General features: G+C 54.2%; 1 protein-coding gene across 1 annotated transcript; it reads left to right on the forward strand.

Moving 5' to 3' along the window:
- The first annotated feature begins 1,728 nt into the window (after window positions 1-1,728).
- Window positions 1,729-9,447, forward strand: KRT71 (keratin 71). The gene is made up of 9 exons (XM_019960506.2): window positions 1,729-2,175; window positions 4,632-4,846; window positions 5,305-5,365; window positions 5,878-5,973; window positions 6,318-6,482; window positions 6,681-6,806; window positions 7,490-7,710; window positions 8,355-8,389; window positions 9,208-9,447. Exons 1-9 carry the CDS (start codon window positions 1,729-1,731, stop codon window positions 9,417-9,419), a joined length of 1,578 nt encoding a protein of 525 aa, XP_019816065.2. The 3' UTR covers window positions 9,420-9,447.
- The last annotated feature ends 6,358 nt before the right edge of the window (window positions 9,448-15,805 follow it).

A 15,805-nucleotide genomic window follows, 5' to 3' on the forward strand; every position in this document is an offset into this window, starting at 1 on the left:
GTGGCTGGTCACACGTGGCTGGTGGGGTAAGGGATTTCAGGTCAACCCCCTAAACAAAGTGACAGAGAGCCCCAGACCAGCCTGGCCCCAGATTCTCTTCTCTTCTGTGTCCACACCAAGCCGAGAGTCACAGCCCACCCGTGGGGCCCCAGCAGGGATCTTTGGGAAATGGCAATCTCCAGAGGCAGAGCCAGCCATGGGCACAGCTGGGGCTGCAGTCACAGGAGCAATCATGGGGGAGCACTAGGATCCACTGCGGGAGCCAGGTGGGAGAGAAACTGCCGAACGCAGGAGGGAGGGGACAACAGGCAGAGTCTGGGGCAGGGACCGCTGGAGTGTCTGAAGCAGGATGCACAGTGCTCCCTGGGCCCCGCTCTGGGACAGACCTTCACCCTTGGCTTGCCTGGGTATTGAGGGATGTGATGGAAGTCCAGTCTCATCTCGACAGTAACTTCTTCATTTCAATTTTAAACAGATGGTTCCTGACCAAGTTGCTCCACATCTTATTAGCAAGTACACATTGGAGGAGAGACATACATGGCAAAATGGATATTCAGGAGGCTTCCCCTGAAACCTCCAGGCCCTGGACGAGCCTCTGTCCACTGTGTCCATATCTCTTCCCAGTGGACTCTGGGAGTTTCTCTCCCACCTGCCTGACACCATCCTCCTCATCTTCTCCATTCTGCGCAGGTGCTTGAAGGGCTAGACATCCCTGTGGGCTGGCATGCTCAGTCGCTCAGTCAGGCCTGACTCTTTACGACTCCATGGACTGTAGCCAGACAGGCTCCTTTGTCCATGGGATTTTCCTGGCAAGAATACTGGAGCATGTTGCCATTTCCTCCTCCAGGGATCTTCTGGACCCAAGGATTGAACTCGTGTCTCCTGCTGCTCCTGCCTTGGCAGGTGGATTCTTTACCACTGAGCCACCTTGGAAGCCCTAGACATCCCTTGCACAGCCTCTAACCCGTCTTATTTTGAGAGTTTGAGAGAGGTGAAGTGTGGCAATCCCATTTCTTGGAGAACTTACAGAGGCTCAAGGACCTGCTGTGTCCAGGGTTGACTCTGGCCTGGGCTGTTCATGTCACTTGCCAGGGAGAGGGTCACTCCACCCCTGATACTCCCCAGAGAGAGCTACTGTCTTCTGTGGGTTAGGAGATGAGGCCATGGGGTGGGGTGTGTCTCAGAGGGCCTGGGGGAAGTGTGAACAGCTCAATGAATGGCCCCTTTCCATGAAAGAAGAGGACGCAGCTATGGTTAGAGCTCCCAGATATTCTACCCAGCAACCTTCCCTGTCTAGGGAAGTCCATCTGCTCCCCCTGATCCCTAAGAGGAAGCCCACAGCCAAGAGAAGATTCATCAGGATAGAGATGATGAAGAGCCAATGACACCCCCTTGGAGAGGCTGGGGCCTGGGGCAAATTACCCTATAACAGCAGGTTAATTAGATAAGACCCAAATTACATGAGCAAGGCTTGCAAGCCCAGCAATTTGATGGTTTCATGTTGTTTCAGAGGTGGGGAGGCTTGATCTCTAGCTCAGCACAGAGAAAATGACTTCTTGCTCGCAGGCAAGCCAAACCCATGAATTAAGCTCTTGACTGGCCAGCCACGAGCCCCAGTGCCAAGCGCATATAAAGGAGGGCACCTGCCAGTCCTCACTACAACCTGCAGAACCGTGTGGGAATTTGCCTTCGTTCCTCCAGCATCCAAGCTCCATCTCCACCAGAAGCATGAGCCGCCAATTCACCTGCAAGTCGGGAGCTGCTGCCAAGGGAGGCTTCAGCGGCTGCTCAGCTGTGCTCTCCGGAGGCAGCACATCCTCCTACCGGGCAGGAGGCAAAGGGCTCAGCGGGGGCTTCGGAAGTCGGAGCCTTTACAACCTGGGCGGCGTCCGGAGCATCTCCTTCAACGTGGCCAGCGGCAGTGGGAAGAGTGGAGGTTTTGGATTTGGCCGGGGCCGGGCCAGTGGTTTCGCCGGCAGCATGTTTGGCAGCGTGGCCCTGGGGCCCATGTGCCCAACTGTGTGCCCACCTGGAGGCATCCACCAGGTCACTGTCAATGAGAGCCTCCTGGCCCCCCTCAACGTGGAGCTGGACCCCGAGATCCAGAAAGTGCGTGCCCAGGAGCGGGAGCAGATCAAGGCTCTGAACAACAAGTTCGCCTCCTTCATCGACAAGGTGGGTCTGCTAGGACCTGGGGACCTGCACACAGCCCTTGTTTTTTCTTCTTGGAACATGTGCTTTTGTTGCAGCAAGAGGGATTGAGGTTAGAAAGAGAAGGCACGGAATCCAGGGTGACCGAATTAAGGTTTCCCGTATAGTCTTCCCTGAGAAAAGACAGGTAGGTCAATCTCTACTGGCAGAGGCTTGTCGGGGTTACTGAAAGGAGCTCCAAAGAGAAGACAGACCCTTGCTTCTTACTCTTGAGAGCCAGCTTGGTGCTGCTGCTAAGCCTGGGCCCAAGCAGGCTATATGCAGGAAGGGGCCAGGGAAGCTGTCCTCCTCCTATCACTGCAAGCTGATCTCATCCTCTAGTCCTTCGACAGAAGGACTGGGAGCACCAGCGAATGGTCCTTCAAGGGTGGCTTGGCCATGGGCATTAGTTTAGGTGGGCGATGACTCTCTTGAGAGGCAGAAGAGCATGGTGGGGATGAGGTCTCCACCGTGCTCTGAAGTCAGACCTGTTTTCCACCTTGGCCCCATCACTGATCAGCTGTGTAACTTCCACCTTGGCCTTATCACTGACCAGCTGTGTGACTTTGTGTGGCTAAGCCAGTCACGTAGCCAGCCGTGTGGACGGGTGGAGAGTCATCCACCCTGTTTATGCCTCTGTTTCCTCATCTCCACCATGGAGATAATAACCTACCTCTTGGGGTCACTCTCAGATTTGTGAAAGAAAATGCATGTGAAGATCTTGGCATGATGCCTGATGCATGCTAAGTACTCCCCAGATGGCGGTTACTGTTATTATCGCTTTTATCTCTGAAAGCTGAAGGAGGGGTGTTGAGAAGGAGAAAAATCAAAGGTCTGGAAGAAGCCTCGAGGGATCATCCAGTCCAGATAGGTCCTGCCTTTTTGTAGATAAGAAATGATTGCTCCCATTTTGCAAGTCAGCAAAGGCACGGGGCAATACCATTCCCAAGGTCATCTCCGGGCAAGGGAAGGTGCAGTTGGACGCTCAGCCTCCTGACTCCAGACCCAGTACTGGGCACTGGAGGACTCTGCTGACTACATGACAGTCAGGCACCAAGGATGGGTCAGCCCAGGACAAAGCCTATGTTGTGACAGTCAACGGCCATCAAAACCACAGCTCTGGACTCCAGTTTGGAGCAGTTCCTGCTGCCTCTGCTCACTTCAGGGGCTGCACTGTCTCTGTGGCTTCTTACCCCCTAAGCTTTTTCACATCTAGAAGAGCAAAGTATTCTGAGGTTTGGGAGATAGGAGTGGACTGACCTTGAGCTGAGTTGGTCAAACCTCATTAAGGAGTGAAAGTCTGGAGACACAGAAAGAAAGACAAGCATGAAGACAGTCACCTCTGTGAAAAAGCTGGTCTGCCTGGGGTGCCTCTGGGCTCAAAAGCCTGGAGGTTTCCTAAATAATTTTAGTCCCTAGAAGAGTACAATCCCATAAGCCCAGGAAGCCAGGGACGATGAGTACATGCTATCAGCCATCCAGATGTGGAGTCCAGATGTGCATTGTGGTGTCCTGGGTGTAGGGTTTTCCCTGTGGTGAATACTCAGTCTTATGGATAGGCTTGAAAGAGTCAGGATTGCTTAAACCAGACCAAATGCTGGAGGATCTGCTGGAAGCAAGCTGTTTGACCAATCCCACCTCAACACTGAAGCCCAGACAGTTTTCTGATGTCCTGTGTTTCTGACTTTAAGGAACACAACCTTGTTTAAAGTAGCTGCGCTCACATATGATTAAGAGAAGTCACATTCAAAACAGAAAAACCAAAAGTCAACCCAAACCAAACAAGAGCGGTGGCTGCAGATCCACCAGCTCCGGTCAGTTTCCTGGCCCAGTGAGGCTGCAATGGCATGGGAGTTCTGTCTGTCCATCTGCTCCATGAGCCAAGTTTGCTCTAGGGAAGATGGTTCTGAGGAGCAGGACTAGGGGAGTAGGAAGAGGCCTTGAGAAAGATGGAGTTGGACTCTGATGTCCAACTCCTTAGAACATGTTGGATGTTGGACTCCTTAGAACACCCAGGAGTTCTTGGTCTATTGAGCCTCTTGATCATGAAATACTAGAAAATGAAGAGCAGACTCCTGTCTTTTGAGTGGTCAGCCTTTCCAAAGATGGATTCAGCCTGACTCTGTTGCAGTAAATTCAGGCTCCCCCCTGCCCTGGACTGGTTTGGCCATACTGGATTCAGAGTGACCAGATGCACGGGTTATTGGAACATATATCTGGGTTCAGTTCTGGGCTCTGAGATTTATTAAACCACTGGACCTTGGGAGAGGTCAACTTCTCAGTTTCCCTTCCACAAGATAAGGTTAAAGATGCATGCACCTCAAATAGCTGTTGTGAGGGTAGAGGAGAAAATGCAGGGGGACCACTTTGCCCAGCACCCTAGAAGTGATGGGTGTGATGGTTTCCATGGAAGCTCAACATTTCTGGGCATCGGGTTTCAGGTGAGGTTCCTGGAGCAGCAGAACCAGGTGCTGGAGACCAAGTGGGAGCTGCTGCAGCAGCTGGACCTGAACAACTGTAAGAACAACCTGGAGCCCATCCTCGAGGGCTACATCAGCAACCTGCGGAAGCAGCTGGAGACACTGTCCGGGGACCGGGTGAGGCTGGACTCAGAGCTGAGGAGCGTACGGGACGTGGTGGAGGACTACAAGAAGAGGTGAGTGGGGAGGGGACTCCCTGTAGCTACATGACTGTCCCTGTCCCTTTTGAGCAGGAGTGGGCAGCTACCCCAGCTTGAAGTTTTTGGAGGCAGGGGGCAGTGTTCCTTGTCATACCAAGCAGAATCACCCCAAGAAAGCTCTGGGACTTGTTCCCTGCTCCTCTGGCCTGGCACTTGGGACAGATGGGTGGCTTCCTTCAGGATGTTCATGCCACACACTCTTCCTCATTTTTGAAGCTGAATCTCCAGCAAGCTCCTTCTTCCAAAATTGGTGATCACATCCCCTCCTCCAGGAAGCCTTCTTGCTTGGCTGGCCCCATAGGCCCTGGACTCTGCAGGCCCTCCAGCATCTGTGCCCTCTGTCAAGCACACTGCCCCCAGCTCAGGATCTTCCCTGGGCAAGCGAGGGTTCTCGGTGAGACATATTAACCAAAAAAGCCCTGGAATTCCCACAGGTATGAAGAAGAAATCAACAGGCGGACAGCGGCAGAGAATGAGTTTGTGCTGCTCAAGAAGGTGAGATGGTAGGCTGGTCTGGGGTCTGGGGCTGGCCTGGGATCCGGTGGAGCTGAGCCTGCCAGTGTGCTCTGCTTTCAAAGAAAGTGAGCTTATTCTGAAATGGTGAGGGGAAAACCACGATGCAAGACCATCCAGAGAAGACAAAAAAGACAGAGAGGATGGGGGCATTCTTGAGTGCTTAATGGGGGCAGAATTCTCCCACAGTGAAGAACAGCAGAGGACAGCACACAGAAGTCCCCTGCAGCTGCAGGCCTGGCTCAGATGCCACAGGATGACTGATAGCAGCCTGGCTGGGGCTCCTTTTCTTAGCGGGGCACCCATCCCTACTGCCGAGAGAGCCCACTAGCAGGATGGGGCAGGACTGGGCCCTCTGCTCCTTCCTCCCCTTTCTCATGAGCCTCCCAAAGAGGAGAGGTGGCTAGTTCCCCGTGCAAGGGAGCAGCCTGCGGTATGTGTTGCCTTCTTGGTGGCAGTGGCAGTGACCTGGGGATGGCTGGGCTATCTTTCAGGATGTGGATGCAGCTTATGCCAATAAGGTGGAGTTGCAGGCCAAGGTGGACTCCATGGACCAGGAGATCAAGTTCTTCAAGTGTCTCTATGAAGCTGTAAGTCTATCTCTCCATTCCACCCCTCTGAATGCTACCATTAGGGTAAGACTCTATTCTGAGACACCCAGGAGGGACACCCAGGCCCCCGGTCTCATCTATTCATCTCCATTTCAGCCCTGAGAGGCTCCTCATCTCCACTCTCTGGGTGGGAGGGAAATGGTCCTGGCCTTACCTCCATGGCAGCAGGATTCCGTCTGGGGCCTGGAGGGAACTCGCTATGCACCGTGAGCAGCAGTCTTGGTTTGGAGCCTCTAAATGGCATCACTGATTTGTTCACCTTATGAGGGAGGTTGTTGACCTCCATCAGTCACGTCTTGAGACCATCCCTGATTCCCCCGCAGGAGATTGCTCAGATCCAGTCCCACATCAGTGACATGTCTGTCATCCTGTCCATGGACAACAACCGTGACCTGAACCTGGACAGCATTATTGACGAGGTCCGCGCCCAGTATGAGGACATTGCCCTGAAGAGCAAGGCTGAGGCTGAGGCACTGTACCAGACCAAGGTGAGCTGGCTGAAGCTAGGCCGGGGAGGGTGACCCCCTTAGACAGGAGGGCTGGGCCAGATCATTCTCAGAGTGGAGACAATATCCAGTTAAGTGTCCAGCATGGCCTGTCCCCATCACATTACCAACCCCAGCCACCATGCACTCCCACAACACACTCATCACCCCTAACCATGGCTCTGTTCTTTGGGTCCCCAGTTCCAGGAGTTGCAGCTGGCAGCCGGCCGGCATGGGGACGACCTCAAAAACACCAAGAATGAGATCTCGGAGCTCACCCGGCTCATCCAGAGAATCCGCTCAGAGATTGAGAATGTGAAGAAGCAGGTGAGATGGCTGGTTGCCTTTGCCTGGGGCAGACGGGCACAATTGGTGGGGGGTGGGGGCGGAGGTGATGAATGGGCTGAGGGTGTCAGCCTCCCAAATCTCTGCCCAGGAAGGGAAAGGGGCCAAAGAGGTCACCTCATCAAACTCTTAGAGCAGGCATCCTTGGGATGTCTCAATTGTGGCTCAAGTGCCGGGGGTATGGTAAGCACTTGGGAAATAATAGTTGGTCCTAGAGCATCTCCTTCCCCACGCCCTTGTCTCTGACCCCACACACCTGGGCAGCCACTGACATTGTACCTTCAGTACAGTATTCCAGTGGTCTCTTCTCTCAGACTTTAAAGTCAAGAGCAGAAGGCTGAGCTCTACTCTCACTCACTTTGTATTCTCAGCATAGGCTGGCCAAATAAATCACTTTGCAAGGAACTGAGTGGTGCTGAATTTATCAGGCTGCAGAATGCACTATTTTTCATCCACCAATGTCTAAACACAAGACAGTGAAGCTAAAGCTAAGGAAGGACTTGCCAATGCCAGAAAGGGCTCTAACTAGAAGGGAGGAACAGGGAGGTCTGACAGGTGGAGGTGGGCGTGTCTGCTTCAGAATCTCAGAGAATGAGTGGGACTTGGATGTGGATGATTCTGGGGAGCGCTTCTGGTTTCCAATTGGTCTCCAATTCCCTGTTTAGGCTTCCAACTTGGAGACTGCCATCGCTGATGCCGAACAGAGGGGTGACAATGCTCTGAAGGATGCCAGGGCCAAGCTGGACGAGCTGGAGGCCGCCCTGCACCAGTCCAAGGAGGAGCTGGCCAGGATGATGCGCGAGTACCAGGAACTCATGAGCCTGAAGCTGGCCCTGGACATGGAGATCGCCACCTACCGCAAGCTGCTGGAGAGTGAGGAGTGCAGGTAATGGGAGACGCTCTGGCAGGAAGGCCCCGGGGGTTCGGGAAGGACCCAAGGAGAAAGCCCAACACATCCTAATCCAGAAAAGATGAGTTCTTGGGGACTGAAGAGGTGGTGATGCTAGGGAAATTAATAGAATTGATAATACCTACCCAGACATGAGTGCTTACTTCATTCCAGGTACTGTGCTACGTGGATTGGCTCATTCAATCTTCACAACTTCCCTGTGTGTACCTGGGCACACTCCCATTCCCGCCAAAAAGAAAAAGAAAAACACATTACTTGTTCCATCTTCCTTAACTGCCCAGGTCCAAGATGAGCTTGTGAGAGATGGGCGGCCACTCCAGCATCCCCAGTGATCTTGGGAGAAGGAAGAGATCAATGCCTGGGTCTGACCTTTGGGAGGTGTCATGCTGTCTCTCAGATGTTAAACCTCATTAGGTTTAACTTGGATGGTTGCCTTGTTACCCCAAAGACTCAAGGGTGTCCCCATAGCTTCTCAGGCTCTGTGCCAGAGGAGCCCCGGAATTTCCATAGGTGTCTACCGAGTTCAGAAACCCACGTTAGTCTGGTGGGGGCATTAGCTTTGAGGTTAATAGATTGCAGGTTGAATGACTGCTTGCTCTTATTTCTCCCCTTGTTAACAGGATGTCAGGAGAATTTCCCTCCCCTGTCAGCATCTGTAAGTACCTGTATGCTTGGACCTAAAACTGTACACTCTGTGGACTTGAAAGGGCCTTAGTTATACCCCACGTGTGGAGATGAGCAATCTAAGGACCAGAGAGGGAAAACCTTTGGCTGAAATCACACATCCAGATAGTGGGGCATGGCCAAGCAATCAGGCCTCCTGACTCCCAACCCAGGTCTCCTTCCCACTTATCACTTTCTCCCTGTTCCCAGAGAATGGCAGCTAGGAAGGCTCTCACCATGGGAATGGGGAAACAAGGGACATGGTGCAAGACAATGAGTATGGGTGAGAGGCCCGGAGAGCCAGGTTGCAAGGTTATGATCAGACCCGGGCTGGGGGACTGATGGACCTTGGAGGTCAAGTTGATAGTTGTTAGATCTCTAGATTTCTCACCAGGGTTAAGAGTTAAATCGTAGCTTCCCAAAGATGCCCCTGGAGGACAGCTGGCAGAAGGCAGGAGGAAGAGGCTGGAGACTGAGAAGTTTAGAGAAAAGGCTAACAGAAGAGGCAGGAGGTGTCCAGAATGACATGAGAGTCAGTGGGTACCTGGACCAAAGAGGTGGACCTCTGAGAGTTAAGAATCAGCTGGATTGAATATAAGCTGGGCAAACCAAGCGTAGGGCATGGGGGGAGCAGTCTCTGCAATATTGTCCCCAGTGGGGAGGGAGTTGACTGTGACTGGGTCCCCCAGCCAACCTGCTGTTCCAAGAAGAGCTGCACCTGTCCTGGGGAAAGGCGGCCTCCTCTGGCCCAGGCCCTAGCTGTGCCTGCGGGTTGCTGACCCTGCTCTCCCCTCTGCTCTCCCCGCGCAGCCATCATCAGCAGCACCAGCGGCAGCGGCGGCTATGGCTTCCGGCCCAGCTCGGTCAGCGGAGGCTACGTGGCCAACAGCGGCAGCTGCATCTCTGGAGTGTGCAGTGTCCGTGGCGGGGAGAGCCGGAGCCGGAGCAGCACCACCGACTACAAGGATGCCTTGGGGAAGGGCTCCAGCCTGAGTGCCCCCTCCAAGAAAGCCAGTCGGTAGAGTCCGCTGCCCTCCCCCCATCCCTGCGTCCCCGCTCTGGCTCGCACACTTGCGCTCTCCCCAGCCCATTGTCAGCCCCACCCCCACCCCGCCCAGCCTGCTCTTGTACCTCCGGTGCTGGCCTTGGCCGCTCACTTCTCCAGACTGTGTCTTACTGAACCTGGACAGGTGTGGACAACTAAGCTTGGTGAAATTCCTCCTTGCACATGCTGGAGTTTGCCTCCTTGGCTGTGGTCCCTGAACCATGCCATGGGCTCCCAGCCTTTCGTCCTCTGCACAGCCTTTGACTCAGTTGCTGATTACTCTGTCTGGCTCTGTGGGTCTCAGACCCAGGCCCTCTTCTCACACTGGGGCCTTTGTCCCAGCTCCTGCTTGTGGTAGGAGAGGGCTCTGTGTTCAGTTAAAAGAGGGCTGAAGGACAGACCACCAAACGAGACCATCCCCACCCCACCCTGTCTGGCTCACGACTCATTCTGAGTGGACCGAGTACAACTCAGGGACTCTTCTTCATTCTATCCTGCACCCACAAGCAGGGAAGAGGAGGCCCCTTCATTTCTCCTTTCCCCTTAAAGACCCTCCCACTGCATCCTCAATAAACAGCACGATCTGATGGCTTGGTCTCTGAGTGGTCAAGGTGCGCGCACGGACCTCCGTTCAGATGCTCATGTGAGCAGATGCCACACAGGCACACGGACACACACATTACACCACGGCATATCACCTGGGCAGCCCGTATTTCCAGGTTAATCTTCTCTGTAGAGCAGAAAAGAAGATGCTCTCTGAGCCCACATGGCAGAGGGGCTGGGAGCACATGTTGGGCTGTAGGGACATGAAGTGTGGAGAAGAGTTGGGAAGAGAGAGGGAGAGGGCATGGGGGAAAGAAAAGGAAAGCATAGCCAGGGTGTGTGTGTGGCCTGGTTTGCAGCTTTCAACAAGTGTTGCCTGTGTCCACTGGCAGAAATGGTCCTGCTCTTGACAGAGACTCTGGTCTCTTTCTGAGAACTGCTTGTTTCCTAGATGGTGGGAGCTAGGCAGGCAGTTATCTGCATTTGTTCAACCTGTGCCTCACTCTCACAGTCCTGGCCTCTGGGCAGGGCAGTGGATCTCCCAAGGAGGGTGGAGGTGGTGGGGACCGAACCCCCTCGCTCCTCTTAGAAAATCTAAGATAGGGAACAAGTTTTTAGAGCCTGAGCCCAGGCTGGGGCGGAGTCAGTTGGGTGTGGGGCAGACTGTGAGATTTCGTGACTGTGCAGTTGGCGCTTCCCCAGATACTTGTCTGTCCTGCTCCCACTGTGGTGGAGGCCATTCCTGCCCTGTGGTGGGAAGGACTGTAAGGAGGCAGATGGATGGATTCCACAGCGACCGTAGAGAGCTGGCAAACCTCAGCCAGGAAGTCCCTGGAGTTCACAAGGGCTTCCAAAGATGGAGGAGGAGGGATTGGATAATAGGATGGATGGGCTAGGTTGGCAGATAGAACTCGAGAGTAGTGGCTTGGGCTTAGAGCAAGGCCACAAGGCCAGGCTTGAACCCCCCACCACCCAGGAAGTAACCATTGGCCAGGGCTTCCAGGCTGCCCTCAACCAGGAAGTCAATGCCACCTTTCAGCAGGTGTGGGTAGAGGAGGGGCAAGCAGATCAAGACTCAGAAGCAAGTTTTGCTTCCCTGGTTGACAAGGTGAGGCTGGTGTGTATGTGTGCTTCCAGAACTGGGTAGAGACATTGCCATTTCCTCAGTAAAGGAGTCACACACACCTGCTATCTCTGCCACTCTCCTCCCTTTGCAGCAGTAAGGACTGAGATGAGACAGCAGAAAGAACTTTCCGGTTGAGAAGTTTAGAAGAAATGCTAGATTCTCAAATATGGGGATAGAGACTGTCTCTCTAGATGCTGCTGTTTTATCAACCAGGTTGTGGGGAGGGAGCGAAGGCTCCCTCCCCAGGGCTCATGGAGGTCTTCTGAGTGGGCAGGGTGTTTCTGGGTTCTGGGTCCATTTTCTAGAACAGCAGATCACAGTGCTGGAGAGTGAGTGAAGCTTCTTGCAGCAGGCAATCAGGAGCCACGCACTGAGGCCCCTCATCAGGACTTAAGTTATCAGCTTGGCAGGTCTGAGAGTGGGATGGCTGGGCTGAATGTGCACTGCAGACTTGGTTTGGGGAGCATGAGAGGGCTCTGGGGAAGGACTAATGACAATGACTAGCAAGTAGGGTGGCCACTATGTTACATGAGTCTACAAGGTCATTGGATTGTGGTTACTGAGAGCAATGGTTCTTGACATTGGCTGAAAAATAACCTAGGAATTTCAAAACAAATACTGTTGCCTGAGCCTCTATTACAAATCAGTTAAGTCAGGCTACTGGGGTGGGGTCCAAGTTTCACCAGTATCTTTTGAAGTTAGTGAAGGAATTCTAGGGAGCTGCTTGAGCTGAGAACCGCTGGTCTAGGATGTGGTCTTAGGGATCCAGAAAGGAAGAATGCCGTGATCGATTAGTAATGCCTGCTGTGGTGGGAGGTGAAGGGAGTCGAGGCATAGGATGCCCTCTCTCACTGGTGCTCACCTGTGGCTTCATGGTTTGCCGAGTACTTTCACGTCCATCATCTGAACAGCATTGAAAGTGAGGGAATGCCACTCTTGTAATTTTACATGCAAAAAAACTGACGATCAGATCCTTGGTCTATCAACAACCATCCTAGGCTGGAGAAGACCTCAGAGGTACCCTGTCTCTTGCCTAAAGGACTGAATGGAGAGTGAGGGCAGGGCTCTAGCTTAATGCACGAGTCTGGACTGGAGTAGGTGCTTGACAGTGCTGCCACCTGCCTGCTCCCCCATCCTGGCAGGTTCCAGGGGAGATCAACCGCAGGGTCAGTGCAGAAGAGGGCTCAGGGTTGCCCTGACACATCACAGGCCCCAATATCCTAATGTGAGGGCCCTCTGTGCTGCATAGCAGGAGCTGCTTTCTTTTTTTCACCAGTGAAGGAACTGAGACCCAGGAAGGGGCAAGGGCCTCGTCTAAGATCACCTAGGTCATCAGGGGCAGAGCCAGGCTCAGACCCCAAAGTCCTATGATCTATCTGGTCAACACACCCATGGCAGGATGTCATCAGTCTGCAACAGGGGTGAAGGCACTGTGCCCGAAGGTGGGCAGGTTAGGGACCCGAGAAGCCTTGGGAGTATAGGGGATTCTGGACGGTCAGATAGGGGAGAGCACTTTACAGCCTTCAGTGGCATCGGTGGACAGAACAGTGGAGGTGGGCCTGTGGCAAATCAGGGAGGCCGGGGGAGGAGGCAGCAGAAGGGGCAGCAGGAAGAGGCTGCTTTGGGGAGCAGATGGTGCATCATGTGTAGCCTTTTGCTTCTGCTCCTGGAAGCCCAGGAGGGGCAGAGGGAAGAAACGGGGTCCCTGGAGACAGAGGAAAAGAGGGGTGGGCTCACTGTAACAGGGATGAGGTCCAGGGTCCTTCCTACCCTCGGGGTGTGGAGGGAACTTCAGTGGAGCTGAAGGCCAGGATGGAGGTGCTGTGTAGGGGTCCCATCGGGGCTGGCTCTGGGGGTCAGAGGGGTGACTGAGTCGGTTCTGGTCTCTCCAGGATGACACCAAGCTGAGTGTGCCCTTGGAGTTGCCATGGCCTGGGTTTCCTCTGCTGCTGAACTGTTTCCATCTTCCCCACCCCCAGGGTCGGGTTTCATGTCCACTTCCCACACACACACACCAAAACTGAACCTCAGGAAGGGAAAGTGATGGAGCCTGGGCCAGGTCGTTGACTCCAAACATTCCTTCTGGAGGGTTCCTGCCTGCCAAAACAGTTCATTCTGGACCCGCAGATCCAGCTGGTGTGAGGACAAAGGCCTGGTCACGTGCACTCAGAGTACAAAGTGTGTTTCTAAGTCAGGGAGTTCCTCAGGCTACAGTGTCATAAGAGCTGGCCTGCAGGCCTGGGGCTGAGCTTTTCACAGCCTTCCAGGAGGGAACCAACAGGCCTGGGCCTCAGACATGTCCATGTTTCTGTCCACAGGCAACAAGCAGCTCCTGGGCCAGGCTGCGTCATCCCAGTAGAAGAACATGATGGCCCTGCGGAGGGAAGCCCAAGTCCTGGAAGACCAGGAGCCCTGTAGTGCTCTCTAGCTGGGTTGCCTGACTAAAGGGCCAGGTCCGGGGCCCAGGACACTTTAAATGGGTGCCCAAAGTGGGAAGGGGATGACTAGGGGGCCCGCCTAACATCTCTAAGCCAGTCTCTGAGGCTGCAGGCAGGAACTGGAGGTTAATCACTGGGGGGTGATGGAGACGTTGGGGCAGCTCATAGTCTGGAGACTGGTTTAGAGACAGCCTAGAGACTACTGGCCAGCTGCACTGTGCAGGATGGCTTGTGTCAGAGGGAGCCTGGAGTGGAGCTGAGGGGCAAGGGCCGGGCTTGGATGGATCCTGAGAGTATAGAGGCTATGGTTGGCCATATCAATGGGAGAAGAGGAGAGAGAGGAGCCATCATGATTCCTTTCCTCAGATGCAGATAGTGAAGGCCTTTGATACTTGGCAAGTGCCCCTTGCTTTCTGAGACCCTGTCTCTGCTCCCCTGCCCACCTGACTCATTTCCTCCTCCCAGACCAACGACAGGGACTGAATCGTCTTCACCTGTGTACTCCTGTGCCTGGCACACCGTTTGTGCTCAGCACAAGTGGGTGAACTAAGCCCCCCAACACCCAGCACGCTCTGACTCCAGGCTGCCATGGAGGGTCCTGACAGGAGCTGGTCCTTGGTATAACCCACTAAAGGCCCTGCAGCAGGAAAGCCAGACATATCAGTGGCCCAGCTGGGGGACTGTCGGGGTGTGTGAGTCAGGCTGGCTGTAGATGTGGACATTGGCACCCTTGGGACATCTCTGGAGAGCAAGGAGAGCAAAGGGGGTTCCAGATGGCATCCAGGGATCCTTCCAAGGGGCTGCAGCCTCTTGACTCTGACCTCTGCCCTGTTCCCTCTCTTCATCTGTGGAGCCTCAGCCCTTAGCCCCTTTCCTATACTTCAGGTCCAGAGTAGCAGGTAGGGGTCCTAGGACAGGATTTGGAAACTGATGTTTATGGAGCCCTAGCCCTGGGCTGGCACCTCTCTGAGGCAGGTGGTGCTGTTCCTAAGACTGACATGCTAAATCCAAGGCCACTGAGCAGTACCTGGAGCCAGGATTCCATGAGCTCCGTCTCCCAGAGCCCACACTCTTTCCACATTGCCACCCTGCCTGGCGTGGGAACGGCCTGCCTCTGCCCACCCAGCTGCTGTGCATTTGTTCCCACCCTACCCTGACATCCCACGGGCTCCCTGCCCATTCTCTGTTGGAACTTTCATAGTGTTCTGTCATCGGAAGCCTGATGTCTCTGAGTCCTTGGCACTGGGCTGGGTTCCCTTTTCACCTCCTGATTGCCATTAGGCCATCTCAGTTTTACATACTGCCAGCTTCCTGCAGAAGCTGTGGCCCCACAGTCACTGGTCAGTCACAGGGGCCCATCCCCTCAATGTTGGGGGTCTTTAGGGCAGTACCTTGATCAAACTTCTCTTGATCCTGGTCTCCCATGCTAGAGGCAGCCAGGGGTGGTGGCGGCCCTGGATCAGGAGCAGGTGGGGGTGATGAAGAGGTGGTGAGTGCTTAGTCGTTCAGTCTTGTCCAAATCTGTGCAACCCCATGGACTGTAGCCTGACAGGCTCCTCCGTCCATGGAATTCTCCAGGCAAGAATACTGAAATGGGTAGCCATTTCCTTCTCCAGAGGAACTTCCTGACCCGGGGATCAAATCTGTGTCTCCTGCATTGCAGTTGGATTCTTTACCATCTGAGCCACCAGGGAAGCCCTGAAGAGGTGGTGGAGGTGGGCTAAGTGGACAGGGGTGGAAGAGGTTTTGGAAGGAATGGAACTGAAGCAGACTAGAGTGGGCAGTTTATCTTGAGAAGCTGTCTGGGCTCTGGGAGCAGAAGCATCAAAATGAAATCCTAGATCAGCAAGAAGAATCTGGAGATACAAGAAGGAGACAGCCCGGCCATGCAAGTTAGTGCTTCTGGTCCCTGTCATTTGCCTAGACATCGGTATGGTGGCCAGTCCAGCCAGCTGAGGATGGCTGCCACCTCTGCCACCACTATGACAGGGGTATCTTTAGTTTTCCTGAGCATCTTCAGAGGAGACTCAGGAGACCTCATGTCTCACCACTTGACCTTGGAAAAGTTCTGCTTCCTCTCTGACCACCACCCCTCAAGCCATCCAGGACCCTGGCTCCCTATCATGCGTGTGTCATCTTGCCCGGCAGTGAAGACTGTTTCTCCTCTGGCTTACTCACCTGCTGCCTCTCAGGGCTGGAGATCCTTGGGGCCCATGGCCTAACCCCACTGGCCCAAATCTTATCAACTGAGGGCTG

This window comes from Bos indicus, chromosome 5 (assembly GCF_029378745.1).
Source record: "Bos indicus isolate NIAB-ARS_2022 breed Sahiwal x Tharparkar chromosome 5, NIAB-ARS_B.indTharparkar_mat_pri_1.0, whole genome shotgun sequence".
NCBI classification, from domain to species: Eukaryota; Metazoa; Chordata; class Mammalia; order Artiodactyla; family Bovidae; genus Bos; species Bos indicus.